The 14,407-nt window shown below is 42.2% G+C and overlaps 1 protein-coding gene across 1 annotated transcript; it reads right to left on the bottom strand.

Moving 5' to 3' along the window:
• Window positions 1–428: 428 nt before the first annotated feature.
• Window positions 429–13,936, bottom strand: LOC117465511 (mucin-17-like). Its single transcript, XM_034108339.1, has 10 exons — window positions 13,840–13,936; window positions 5,811–13,239; window positions 5,634–5,718; window positions 5,028–5,106; window positions 4,834–4,942; window positions 4,548–4,679; window positions 3,178–3,267; window positions 2,851–2,994; window positions 1,912–2,096; window positions 429–1,820 (listed from the first exon to the last, which is right to left on the bottom strand). Exons 2-10 carry the CDS (start codon window positions 13,236–13,238, stop codon window positions 1,652–1,654), a joined length of 8,421 nt encoding a protein of 2,806 aa, XP_033964230.1. The 5' UTR covers window position 13,239; window positions 13,840–13,936; the 3' UTR covers window positions 429–1,651.
• Between the last annotated feature and the right edge of the window lie 471 nt (window positions 13,937–14,407).

The raw sequence follows: 14,407 nt of genomic DNA, 5'->3' as shown, positions 1-14,407 counted from the left end.
CTCACTCTGCGGCCGAGGAAGTATCCGTGTTGTTCTAAGGTTGTTTTGTTTCTCAGAAGTTGCCATCGAGCTGATCCGTGTTGTGACAGGAGTGTCGAGGAATGCACTAAGAGGGGAGTGTTTACATCTTCAACTACAAAGAGAATACATGACAGCAAGACAATTCCCACAATCGACACCTATCAAACATTAATACAAATTAAAGCCATTTATAGGTGTGATCCATACGTTTCACATTCGAAAGATGATCATTTTAAATCAAAAATAATCCAGTGTCTTTTAACATGCAACAACAATGTCCACTAGATGGCATTAGTGACTAATACTACAATGTGGACTGAAGAGGGTCAGAAGCTTGCTAGCAGTACCTACTGGAAATGGAAGAGCACATAATTAGCTGTTTTTCAAAGAGAACTGAGTAAGAGAAATAGTTTTATATCGTTTATTATTTAAATAAATATTTACATACAGCTTCGTATAAATCAAATATCTTTTTCTCCACGACACATTTTTCTAAAAGCAATTGCTTTAACAAGTAGGAAAAAGAAAAGACGGGATGGCGTTCAATGATACTGTAAATCTGTGTCGAGAGGAAGAGATACAACCCCTCATGTTGATCACCGAGCAAATGTTCCTGTTGGTAATCATAAAGGCTGAACCTTAACACATCCATTATTAATGTTGTTATAGTATGCATAACTCTACATGATCATTTGATATACATTTCATTCGATTTTACTTGGGTAAAAGGAGAATGATACTCTACATTAACGCAATAAAAAGCCATAACGTATGGCTAGGAAAAAACTAATTGGAAGTGACACATTATTCATTCAGGCACAAAGAAAGCAATAGACAGCTTCGGTGAAACTAAAGGACATCACTCATACAGTTTTAGGCTCCAATGCCCTGCTAAACGGTGTACAGTATATGGCTCAGCTGGGAAAACTAAACGGGAAAGGTGATCTAAGGAAATTAGAGAACACAATTAATGCCCTGGCTACAGCTTCAACCCACATCTCTTTAGGATGATCAGTTTGTAATGTTATAATAAAAACATAACAGTGAAATCAGTGGGACTGATGTGGAAAAAATACATATTTAACCGGCAAGTAACATGATCGCTGCTGCTTAAAAGCCAATCTGAGACGACGGCAGCATCACTTTGAGCTGTGAAGAGATGGACATGATAATCCTTTGAAGTACACTACATTATGCAATTAAAAATCATTTCAACTTAATATGGACAAAACTCTAAAATAACATTTAAAATGCACCCGTTTGACCTCGCAGGAATTCAAAGGAAAACATCAATGAAAGGCTCTTTGTTTTCTATTGCTGTCAGGTCATGCATGTAAACTCTATCCTTCTAATAAAACCAATTGTTTACTTAAAAGTGTATGAAGAAAATACTCTCATTTTTCAAAATACCATTCGGGGAGGGATTAAAGGGCGAGTTAATAAAAATGATTAACAACACCTTGTTGTTTTCATCCTGAGATTTAAACCAATGTGTGTCCTCTTCACGGAGTTATTTACAGTTTGTTTTTTACATTTTGCAAATCTGGATCAGACGCCATTTAGCGATGATGCATCCCGTTGCTCGGTGGGCGTCTCGGTTCAATCCATTGTTACCTTTTCCTGGAGACTGTCATACTGTGTCAGTTTTTGGCTGGGATGAGCGCGTTCCACTCACAAAGTTATAAACCAAAAACTGAGAAGTGGAAAAATAATGTGTGGCGAAGAGCTTCCCGTCGGGTGTGGGGTCGGAGAAAGCGATCTCGTCTTTGCTCAGGTACGAACCGTAATCAAAGTTGTTCCTGTGGAGGAAAGAACAAAATGGATGTCATTATGTCGGTTATTTTGAGGCTTTATCATATCAACTATAGGCGGTTTTGAAGATGTTCTGACCTGAGGCACTCCAGCATGCGGGAGGCGATGCCCTTGCGTCTCATCATGTTCACCACCCAGATGCGGCTGATACCACAGATTGCTGGCTCCGGTGTCGTGGAGCAGCACCACGCTCTCTGGCGCTCAAACATTACCTTTTCTCCCTCTGTGCCCTCCGGTCCTGGCTCCTCGATCACCCTGTATCCCTGCGATCATATAAAGGCTCAGTACAGTTTTACCTGAGGGTCTAGAAGAGAGGCCTAAGGCATATCTATTAAGAATTGTATTGACAGCAGCCCTGAAGTGCATCGCTATTAAATGGTTGAAACCAGAACCTCCCACCTATAACTGCTGGATTCAGAGAGTTTGGGATATCCACCACATGGAGCAAATAACATATTTATTATGCCTACAGAAAAATACATTTATCAAGCGATGGGCCCCTGTAATGCATCTACTAATACAGTAAGAATGTTAACACACTTGTATTCTCTCTCCATCATTATTATTTTTGTTTATTTACAAAACATTTCTTTTTAATATGGCTTTTCAAATTTAAATGTTCTGATTTTCGAACTGTTAAACATGGTTTTCTTTCTTTTAATTAATTATTTTGTGTGTTTTGTATTTCTTCTCAATGTATTGTGTTTTCTCTGTTTGATCCTGTAAAGCACTTTGAATTGCATTACGGTATGAACTGTGCTATACAAATAAATTGCCTTTCCTTACTATTATTTGTTATTTATTTTTCTAAGCTAGGCCATCTTTATTACATTTTTTGCACTGGAGCGGTACTGAAAATGTGAATGTGACTGAAAGATATTTTGTACTGTATTATTGTCTGAAACAAAACAAAATAAGGTTCTAAAATAAAGGCTCAGTATACTTCAAACTCATGCAGTCCGTTCATCCTTAACATGTTTCTGTAATAAACGAGTGTCAAAGATTGCAGTCTCTTACCTCTTGTATGTGCTCCGCTATAAGGCATCCACACACTTTCCTATCATGGGAGATGAAGAGGAAGGTCTTGGTCACAGAGGGACACTTGGTCTCCACCTGCTGGAAGCCCAGGTCATTGTCCACCATCTCCCTGATCTCCTCCACCTGAGAAAACCAAACAGTTAGTGGAAATGAAGATAACAAATGCTGGTGTGGTGTTTTTCTCAAAGTTTGCCATTTGAATAACATCATATGTGTGATTTCATAGCTTGTAATTGTGTCAGTAATGCCCATCATTGTTAAAGAATTCTATGATGGCAAAGGTTAATCCCCATTCACACACTGTACCTTCTTCAGAGCATATTTGGGATCGTCAGGCAGGACCAGAATGATCTTGCCATCAGGATACTCTGCCAGGATCCTCTCTTTCTTCCATCCCTGAAAGAGAGAAGGGAAAAATTGATGAATTTACAAGATAAACTCTTAAGCATAATGTTATTGTCCACATGAGGCTTTCTACTTCATTTACTAAATACAGTAACTACCTATGTGGCACAAATAATGCAAATATGCTTGCCTATTATTGTTAGTAATGTAGCTGTTCTTTCTTCAAATTTACTTCAGATTATTTGACTATTGTTTTATTATTTCCCTTGAGGTTATTATGATGTTTTATTACATGGCTTAGTTGAATACTCGATTCTGATTGGTCAATTCAGAACACGTGACACGTTGTTAATCCAGTAGTACAGACCGCTGTCAAGGACTTATTGACCGTTGTTAAGGATGCTCACATCTGCACAAAATCATGATTGAACTGTATACAGTTTGGCCGAAAAGCAAACTGCATGCAAGAAAACAGCGGAGAAGTAACGGGGCAGAAACCCTCCTTTTTACGCAACGGGCCAGCCATAGACATCAAACGGCAAAACATATTCAGTTGCTTGGTTACTTTGGCATTAGGGCAGGGATATCTAGATACTTCCCAAGGTTTGACATAATGAATTGTGCTACTTTGAAAGCAAGCAACGATGTTTTCAAATCTGTAATCAAAAAGCTCCTCAAAAAACGCTATCGAAGCAGTTCCTGCCGTTGCTAAGGAGGATCAAGAAAGAGAAAGTCAAAGAGGGTAAAAGACGGAGCGCTGGACGTCAGATAAATCACCAGAAGAAGGCAGAGAGGAAGTAAACACTAACAGGAACACGGTATGGGCTCTGCAGTGTTTAAGGACTTGTTAGTGGATCAGAAACCATGACAGTTGGACAGTGCTGCTGTAAAGTTGTTGTCGCAGGTCCAGCCGCTGGTGCGCCGTGTCGGGTGTTCTTTTCCGCATAATGACCGCCTTGCTGCACATTATCCCTGACTTACTTGCTCCATCATTTCATAGCTACATACTCTTGCATGCTGCTGTTAGGACACTGTACAATTTAAAGTAATCTAAATAAATTGATGGAAACTTAAAGTGTATTGAACATTAGGAATATCAGCTATAAGTATACTTGGTGGCACCTGTTTGAATCCCAAAAGTGAGCAAGAGTAAAGTTGTATTCACGTAGCGTGCGATCACATGCCATTACCCTCCAACTGTTGGTTATTTATTTGGCAAATAAACGACTCTCCACATGCTTGGTGTAATGCACTTATGTCAATACTGTGAGAGAGTAGGCAAGACAATAATAAATAATAAAGACATTTCATTTAAAGAATCCTCCTCTCACCACATATTTAACAGCGCTGACGAACTGGTTGTGGAAGAGGAGATGCTGAGATTCATCTTCCGGGTTGGCAGCAGAGTAGAGCATCCCACACACGCTGCAGGCCACCGCTCCAAAATGCTTCTGCCCTGCATCCTGCGACACACGAACAACAACAGATCACTACTCATGGAAATGCGTCCTCAAAATATTCCCTTGAATAAGCCCCTAAGGCCTCAACCTTCAATTTCTGATATCCTTTAAAGTGGTCTTACTATGAAATGAACCATAACAACAGACATATGCTCACAATGATGGTCTGGGTGCTGTCTTTGTCAGCCTCCTTTAGCTTCTTGACTTCTTTTTGCAGGCAGGCGTCAGAGAGAGGAGTCCTGCCGTCCCTCGTCTCCGCTGCTCCCCTGTTCACAAACACACATTACATTATTTCAGATTTCTGTTGCTACGAGAGAAAACATGTCAATTTACTCGAGAGGAGGTTCTTACTCTTGAGGTTTCCCCGATGTCTTCTCTTCTGTCTCGACTGTTTGTGCCTTATTCTCAGGAGATGGATCCACACCAGTCACTGTCAGAAAAGGTACGATTATTTGTGTGATTTTGTATATCAAGAAAATAAAATATATTATTTTAGCTTTATGTTGTCATGCGATAAGTAACAACTGTGACAGCAAGTCTTCTTGATAATTCACATCATAATAGGGTGTTTTTTAAGATTTCGTGAAATTAAATGAAATACTTAAGAGAACAAATAAGAGTAATTGTTTACTGGAAGATATCCTGTGGACATGGTCCGAAATGTAAAGGTTCCTAAAGCTTAGAATTAGTAAGAAAAAGTTAGAATTAATATTCTTAACTGCCACTTACAATGACATTTAAGACCAATTAAACAGAACTGATTTGACCAATTATTATTAGATTTAAAAAAAACAATAACGATCATAAAATCCTTTTAAAAGAAACTTTTGAAAGACTAATTTGACCATTTAAAGCCTTATTTTTTTTAATTAAAGAATTTGATGCATTATTAGACTTGGCATGTATTCTCTGGGACAGATGTTTCGAAGAAAATACTAGCTACAAATAAATGCATACCTTTAGGCTTTTCTTCACACTTCTGTGCGTCAGGCACTTTAGAGCCATCTTTAGTGGGAATGGAAGAGGTGGGATTAGCTGTACCCTAAATAACAAAAAGAGAAAGGGATGAGTATCATAGTTTTTCAAAAATGCTGTTTGTGACATACATTATGGCATAATTCATTTTTGAGTTACCTTGCATTTGCCATCTTCTGCTGACGGCTTCTGTGTGGTTTTCTGGGACGCTGAACCAACGATGGTCTTAGGAACAGCTGGCTTTGTCTCAGATGTTGTCGAACCTGCAGACTGAGATGCTGCTGTCTGCCTGAGCTGAGCTGCACCCCCACTACCAGCAGGCTTCAACTGAGGCGAGGCAGCGGGCCTGGGCAGACCTGGAGCTGAAACAGCCTTTGACTGGGGTGACGTCATGAGAGGAGGCTTTAACTGAGCTTTAACTAAAGGATGTTTTAAAGAAGCTGTGGCAGTAGCCGTGGCAGTAGCCGTGGCAGTAGCTGTGGCAGTAGCCGTGGCAGTAGCTGTGGTCTTTAACTGGGGTGTCGTTGCAACTGCAGTCTTTAACTGTGGATTTGTGAAACCGGCTGGCCTCAACTGACCTGGGATCTGTCCAGCTCTGAGTCTTGCCTGGTTTGCAAGATGTAACGACTGAAGAGTGGGTCTAGATTGCGCTGCAGGGTTGGACTGGACACCCGGCCGTGTCGGCTGTGTCGGCCTTGACTGAAGACCGGGCTTTTTTGTTGGTAACGGGTCGTCATCTAGTTCAAAATCATCAAAGGAATACTTTGGCCTAGGCCTGTATGGCTTGTACTCAACGGGCTTCTGTTTTTGAGCTTTAACTCCATTAGGCATGGGTGGGGGTACTGCTGGGAGGGTCCTCTTTGCCGCTGATCGGGTCACTTTAGGGGTGGGCCCCGGAGAAGGGGTTTCTTTAGGAGTCAGAGCCTTAGTTTGCCTTGTAGATTTACGAATTCCAGCGTTAGGAGTCACAGTTTTGGAGGCTTCAGCTTCAGGTTCAGGGGGTTCAGTTTTGGGTGTTTCTATTTTAGTGGGTTCAATCTTACTGGGTTCAGCTTTGGGAGGGTCAGCTCTAGGGACTTCTGCCTTGGGTGTTGCAGGCTTGCTGTTGGAGGCGGGGCTTGGGAGAGGTGATTGGGATGGAGCGGCTGCAGGTGGAGGAGGAGCTGTGGTCACAGGAGGAACTGAGAAAGGGAAGGATGCAGACATGGGTGCTTGCCAATCCATGTCTGAAAACATCTGATTTGCTTGGTCCGACTTAAGCTTCTTCACACGTGCCCAAGACATTTTCTCTCTCTGCAGTTCAACCTGTCTTAGCCTCTGATATCTAGTTAGCTTCTTCTTCTCATGGGCTTTCAGTGGCACTGAAATCTGCGTGACAAAGAAACGCCTCTTTGGAGCTTCTGGAGTGGGCTTCGCAGCGGGCTCTGCAGCGGGCTTTACCTCAGTTGGGGGCTGGGCTTTAGGGGCCTCCTCAGCAGGGGCCACTGAAGCAGAGCTCTCCTCTGGTCCCGCAGGAGTTGCTACAACAGCAGTGTCTGCCTCTTGCTTGTTAACAGGTGGACTTTCCTTCTTGCTCGTTTCACTCTTGGATGCGGCTTCTGATGCTGCTGCTAGTTTTTCGTCTTCTATCCTCTTTAACAGCATGCTGTCCGTAGCAATGTCCTCTGCAATTTCGTGACACAAAGCTAAGAGGTTCAGCTGCTGTCTGTTTGCAGTTCTCTTCGAGGCCGCAGCCTTTTGCTCAGCCAGAGCTGCCAGGCGGGCTTTGGTTCTGGCCTGTGTGTTCATTTCTTGTTTCTTGGGTTTTTCGGCCCCCTGTCCCTTTTTATCATCTTTAGTCTTTTCATTTAGCTTCAAGCTCGTCCCACATGTAACATCTTTAGCTTTTTCCTCAGACTTTTTAGGAGGGTCTGCCTCAGGTGTTTCCTGGAGTTTTTTTATTATTATGATGTCACTATCTTCATCACTCTCTTCCTCTGCTACTACAATCTCACGTCCGATCTCGATATCCTGTAGCATCTGCACTTCTTGTAAATCCAATTCAGCGTTTGTTATTATCAGTGCATTGCAGTCTTCATTTGTGACTTGAGCATGGCAGTTTGCCATATCAATCTCTGAGGTATTAACATCCATCAAGTCAGAGGTCGGGTGACTGCTGTGGTCGGAATTTTGAAGAACTTCAACACTTTGGTCTGTCATCTCCTGATCTACAACCTCACTTGAATTGGTCACTTTGATCTCATCAGCTGTGTGACATTGGTGCACTTCTGCCAGCAGGAAGTCGGCTTGTTGGGAACCATTTAAAATCCTTTCATTCTCCATATCGCCTTCCAAAGGACCGTCTGCATTCACCTGCTCTGAAAGAGAGTCCGACAAACCTGATTCAGCCGCTGCTTGAGTGACAATGTCGTAGTGAAATGCACCCGTTTGCATTGGTTCCAAGATAAAAAACTCCTCCGATGTACTATCTGGTATTTCCACTTTAGTGGCGGCTGTAGTTGTCGTCACTGTGACGTCTGCAACCTCCTGCACCTGTTCAGAAACCTCTGTGGCACTGGCACAATCTGCATACCCATTCCTTTCTCTTTGTTGTGTAGCATCTTCCGATTGGCCACCTGGCATGCTGATGTCATCGCTGGAGCTGATCACTGCGACTTGTTTCACATTCATGTTACTCTCCTCCAAATGTGCAGGAACACAACTCTCTGGCACTCTGACGGTTTGTGCTTCCACTTCAACATCTCGGCTGTCTGGGACACACATTTGTTCCTGGAGGTCTTCCTCGTTTTCCAGTTGTTGGCTACAACTGTTGTCTCTACTAGTTGATACATCTCCTTCCATCTCCCGAGTGTTCTGAATGTCCAGTAAAGACGCACCGTCGCGGTTCTCTGACGCTGTGGAAATCTCCCTGTCATCATTACTCTCTGGACTACTAATGGGCTCATACACCATCTGGTTTTCATGAATCTCAACATCTGCCTGATTCACCGTATTCATTGGCTCGTCTGATGCTGGAATTACAATATCAGCGTCATCCGGTTGCCTACAAACAAACACTATTACTTCATTGCTTCCAGTTCCTTCTCCTTCAATATCGCTGACCCTTTCTGTTGATAAACCTACAACATCCATATTCCCTTGGATATTGTCACTCGTCTGTATCTGCATGTTGGCATTATCCTCACTTTCAGGCCAAGGAGGAGGTTGGTTAGTTTCACTCGATAAGGCTATAGTGAGTTCATCGACTTCCCCCGTCCTCTGGTTTTGCTCCTCCATGGTCGGTGCTGCATCACAAATATCCTCCGGTGTTTTAGTAGTTTCCATATTTATTTGAACGTCTGTAACATCCACACATTCAGCATTAACCCCATTTTCTTTTTCCTTACTCTCACAACTTGCAGTCACTAGATCATTTTGAGCTTCGGAGTGGAGTTCTGGGCTCCCGTTGCTTTGCATTTCGTCTGTAAGGGGTTGATTAGAAATGTCCGGCGCTGCTGTCGGTCGCACATCCATTTCTATATGATTATCAGTGGCATCCACACATACTGTGATAACTGTATCCTTGTTTTCTTCACTTGTTGTGTTTGCCACAATAAAATCTTTAGGATCGCTGACCTGTGTTGTGAGTTCTTCCACCTTATGACTTCTCTGATTCTGTGTTTCTGCTTTAGTTGTGGGATCAGAAGTCTCCTCTCGTGTTGTTGTGCTCTGTAAATCAATTTGTCTTTGATTCCCTGTTGCACTGACACACACTGCGGTAACCTTGTTTTCATTTCCATTCCTCTCAGGAGTCTGAAGACCTTTTTGAGAGCTGTCTGTTTCAGGTTCAAAGGCTGCCTGGCACACCTGGGCTTGTGTTTCTGCCATGTTAGAAATCTCCATTGATGTTGCTGCAGTCTTGATATTTACTTCATTTTGACTTTGTATTTCCAGTGCATGTGCTTTGTCAATTATCTCCTCAGATGATGTAGTCTGCAAGTCCACTTCTATTATGCTTTCAACTACAGGAGCTGGATGTTCCATATGGTCAGCCTTTTGATCCTCATGCAGTTCAGCAGACATGTCTGTGGTGGGTTCAATGACTTCCTGGCTTTGCATATCCACTGTAGGTGCAATGTTAGACGTCTCTTCTGATGCTGTTGTTGTTGTCTGCATATCCAGTGTAGGTGCAATGTTAGATGTCTCTTCTGATGCTGTTGTTGTTGTCTGCATATCCACTGTAGGTGCAATGTTAGACGTCTCTTCTGATGCTGTTGTTGTTGTCTGCATATCCACTGTAGGTGCAATGTTAGACGTCTCTTCTGATGCTGTTGTTGTTGTCTGCATATCCAGTGTAGGTGCAATGTTAGATGTCTCTTCTGATGCTGTTGTTGTTGTCTGCATATCCACTGTAGGTGCAATGTTAGACGTCTCTTCTGATGCTGTTGTTGTTGTCTGCATATCCACTGTCGGAGTAGGAGCAATGTTAGACGTCTCTTCTGATGCTGTTGTTGTTGTCTGCATATCCAGTGTAGGTGCAATGTTAGATGTCTCTTCTGATGCTGTTGTTGTTGTCTGCATATCCACTGTAGGTGCAATGTTAGACGTCTCTTCTGATGCTGTTGTTGTTGTCTGCATATCCACTGTAGGTGCAATGTTAGACGTCTCTTCTGATGCTGTTGTTGTTGTCTGCATATCCACTGTCGGAGTAGGAGCAATGTTAGATGTCTCTTCTGATGCTGTTGTTGTTGTCTGCATATCCACTGTAGGTGCAATGTTAGACGTCTCTTCTGATGCTGTTGTTGTTGTCTGCACATCCACTGTAGGTGCAATGTTAGACGTCTCTTCTGATGCTGTTGTTGTTGTCTGCATATCCACTGTAGGTGCAATGTTAGACGTCTCTTCTGATGCTGTTGTTGTTGTCTGCACATCCACTGTAGGTGCAATGTTAGACGTCTCTTCTGATGCTGTTGTTGTTGTCTGCACATCCACTGGAGGTGCAATGTTAGACGTCTCTTCTGATGCTGTTGTTGTTGTTGTCTGCACATCCACTGTAGGTGCAATGTTAGACGTCTCTTCTGATGCTGTTGTTGTTGTCTGCATATCCACTGTAGGTGCAATGTTAGACGTCTCTTCTGATGCTGTTGTTGTTGTCTGCACATCCACTGGAGGTGCAATGTTAGACGTCTCTTCTGATGCTGTTGTTGTTGTTGTCTGCACATCCACTGTAGGTGCAATGTTAGACGTCTCTTCTGATGCTGTTGTTGTTGTCTGCACATCCACTGGAGGTGCAATGTTAGACGTCTCTTCTGATGCTGTTGTTGTTGTCTGCACATCCACTGTAGGTGCAATGTTAGACATCTCTTCTGATGCTGTTGTTGTTGTCTGCATATCCACTGTAGGAGTAGGTGCAATGTTAGACGTCTCTTCTGATGCTGTTGTTGTTGTTGTCTGGATATCCACTGGAGGTGCAATGTTAGACGTCTCTTCTGGTGCTGTTGTCGTCTGCATATCCACCTCTATTCTATTCAGATTCTCAGCAGCAACTACAGCTTCAGCATCAACCCTGCCTTCAGCTTTCTGGCAATTTGCAAATGGATGTTTCTGTGTTTTATCAGACATTTCTGCGATGGGTTCGTCGTCTCTTGGCCTCTCCTGGATTTGTACTTCCACTGAAGATGCAGGATTAAGAATCTGTGATGGCGGTGTAGTCTGTCTCTCAGGTCCACTAGTGCGTTCAAAGTCCTGGTTGTCGTCATTTTCCATTATTTTAGAATTTGAAACACAACCCTGATTAAATTCTGTAGATATGTCTGCAGTGTGTTCACTGACTTCCTGCCTCTTCTGGATTTGTATTTCCATTGTGGTGGCTTCATTGGAAATGTCCTCAAAGTAGTTCTCTTTTTCTATCCTTGTCTCTGCAACTTCTTCGACTACAGCTGGTATTTGCGTAGTATTGTCATTACCTATGTGGTTCCCCCCGTTTAGTGTATCCTCCTTAGGTGCTGATTTATTCCTGTCCTCTGTCATGTTGGTCTCCAGGTCCGTGTTAATATGCCCCTTCAAGTCTGTGACACACTCAGAGAGCACCTTGTTTGGATTTTGCTCAGGAACAGCCTCACAATTTGATGTCAGTATTTCTGTACAGCTGACAGTCGTCTTTTCCATCACTTGCACTTTAGCAAAGGACGCAGAAACAGCAACAGTCTGAGTCGACAGGAACTCGACTCCTTTCCTATCACTTTCCTTGTGTTTTTCCTCCGACTTTCGTACTAGTTTGTCCACATCCTCACACGAGTTGGTAATTGCATCTGGCACTTCATGGCTCACTTGATGAATGATGTTAGATTCCTCTTTGAAAGTAACTTGAATTTTGACACTGAGGTCTGTTTGAGTGTCTGGATTGCCAGTGGGCAGTGTTAATTTCTTATTAGTCTGACTCTCAGGATTAACACCTCCTTCCACGTTTGTTTCATTTGATAACGCTTTATCTGCTACATCAATATGGTCTGCGGAGACATTGGCTTCCTGCCCTTCATCCTCACTTTTACATCTTACATCCAATATCTCCTTAGAAACAGACTCTGTGGTGTCCTTAGTTTCAGTGATGTTAACTGTAGGACTTGTAGGAAATGAGTTCATGCTCTCCTCTAACTGTATTTCCACTTCACAGCCTGGATCTGCCTCTCCAGTACTATACAATGTTTCCACTGCAGGTGCAACCGTTTCATTATCTACACACTTTTGGTTATTGATGTCTTTCTTTTCATTCCCTTCTGCCTCAGATGTGATGCAAGGCGACCCTTCAGCTGTTGCAGTGACAGAGTCTAAGCTCTCTATACATGATGTTGGGGTTTTATTATCATTGAGCCTTTGTCCTTCTACATTTTTCAATTCCTCATGTTTGATTTGATCATCTGGGCACTCAAATTCAATGCTAGCCTTTGCACTTCTGCTTGCAGCAACTAAAGTGTATTTTGACTCTGCTTGTGATGCATTAACTGACATTACTTGTACCTGTAGTTCAGTGACAGAGTGTGCGGATTCTTTTCTCTCATCCATATCAAGCTCTCCCATACTTGAATCTGAAAATCTACCATAATTGTGGTCCATCTGAACGGGGCCTTCAGGTGCAGACGGTGACCCTTGGCCTGTCTCCTGTGGGTCAGACGTTGGCTCTTCAGCTTTGCGCTTCGCTTTGACTCGATTAGAATATTTTCTGATGCAGCGTGCCTTGTCGCCATCATGCCTCTCTCTGAAAGGGTCAGTCTTACTACTATCACTACTTAATTCATCCTCAGACTCAGTGGAGGCTGTTCGCTTCAGGGAAGCATTGGAGTTAGCTTTCTGTGAGGGAGCTTCTCCGCAGGAGGCACTTGTGGCATTTAGGAGCTTGGATTCTTTGAGAGGGGGTTCAGAAATGGTTTTGCTGGAATCCTTTGGAGGGGAACTCTGTATTGATGACTTGGCTGGTTTATTCCGTGAGTCTGCTGCTGTATTATTTGTAGCTGGTGCAGTTGTGGATTGCATGTCATCCTCATCCTGATCCAACTTCCTTATCTTGCACTGAGAATCATCAGGAGATGACCCTCTCTTTGGGGCATGCATTCTGTCAAAATACGTGACAAAAATATAGGTATTACAAAAAGGCAGGAAAACAGCACAAATTGAACAAACTCTTTAATTAGAATTGTATTAAATAAGCTATAAGTAACACTTGCAGGCACCCTCTTTTAATTTGTAGCTAGACATCTGATGAAGTTAATTGATTATATGCTTTCAAACGGTGATCTGTGTAATGTAAATTCAACAGAAATAACTATAATATAAACAGGAACTATATTATGTTGTAAATGCATTAACTGTTACCTGGTATTTATGATCATAAAAAAGGCTAACGGGAAATAAACAGTGATACATCGCAGTTAAACTAGGTGGTCAGCGAGTCACCCAATATACGATTTACAATTACTAACTTGGTTTCCATCTACATATAATCTTACCGATAGCCTGACAGAGAATGTTGTCCCCAAAAGTTGTGCTAACAGTCCGACATGCAAAGTTAGCTAGTAAGTGTGCTAGCTGCCTGGAAGTGATGGAAGCTAATGCTAGCAACTCGCAACAAATGAACGATACGAGACTCGGTTACGAAGTCAGTAAAAACAGCAGGCGGACACAGAGAGGAGATAATAGAGAGAGTATATCTTACTTTACTTATGTGTGCGAAAAGATAAAACCAAGACATCCGTCAATAAAACTCTCTTCGCTGTTTTCTTTTTCAACAACAGCTGTTTTTTTTTCTGTGAATAAAAATTAACTGTACTTCCGGAGAGGAACAGCGGAAGTGACGTAGCAGCCCTCCAGGAAAGCTCAAGATTGAGAGTGAAGTTTTGTAAATTTGGGCTTTAATTTATTTATTTGTGAATGATAGAAATGGCACATTAATGAACATTGGTGTCATGCTAATATAACGTATTTTAACACAGTGTTAAAAGTTAATAATGTGCAGTATAATTGCACAATAATTACAAGGAAAAGTAATATCACATGCCAACATACAACAGCTTTTATAGACACCGACAACCATATTGTTCAACTTCTAGATAAATAATTATTATATGTCAGCCGTGGTTTTAATGTAACTTTAACTTATGTTACATTCTACTTTGACTCCACTACAGTTCAGAAACCGTACCATTGACTCCACTACATGTATTTGTAGTAGCGTCTATTAACGAATAAATGAAAGAATCCTAACCAATATATGTAATATATAT

This window comes from Pseudochaenichthys georgianus, chromosome 20 (genome assembly GCF_902827115.2).
Source record: "Pseudochaenichthys georgianus chromosome 20, fPseGeo1.2, whole genome shotgun sequence".
In the NCBI taxonomy this organism is placed as follows: Eukaryota; Metazoa; Chordata; class Actinopteri; order Perciformes; family Channichthyidae; genus Pseudochaenichthys; species Pseudochaenichthys georgianus.
Note: the sequence above shows the minus strand (reverse complement) of the source record. Positions and strands in the feature narration are given on the sequence as shown.

What these genes read in the sequence shown, in the direction of transcription:
- LOC117465511 (XM_034108339.1), bottom strand. Translation starts at nt 13,238, where the DNA reads ATGCATGCCCCAAAGAGAGGGTCATCTCCTGATGATTCTCAGTGCAAG. An exon ending in GTGTGAAGAAAAGCCTAAAG is followed by an intron (nt 5,107 to 5,633) that starts GTATGCATTTAT and finishes CTTTTCTGACAG; the next exon opens with TGACTGGTGTGGATCCATCT. An exon ending in ACAGCACCCAGACCATCATT is followed by an intron (nt 4,680 to 4,833) that starts GTGAGCATATGT and finishes CGTGTGTCGCAG; the next exon opens with GATGCAGGGCAGAAGCATTT.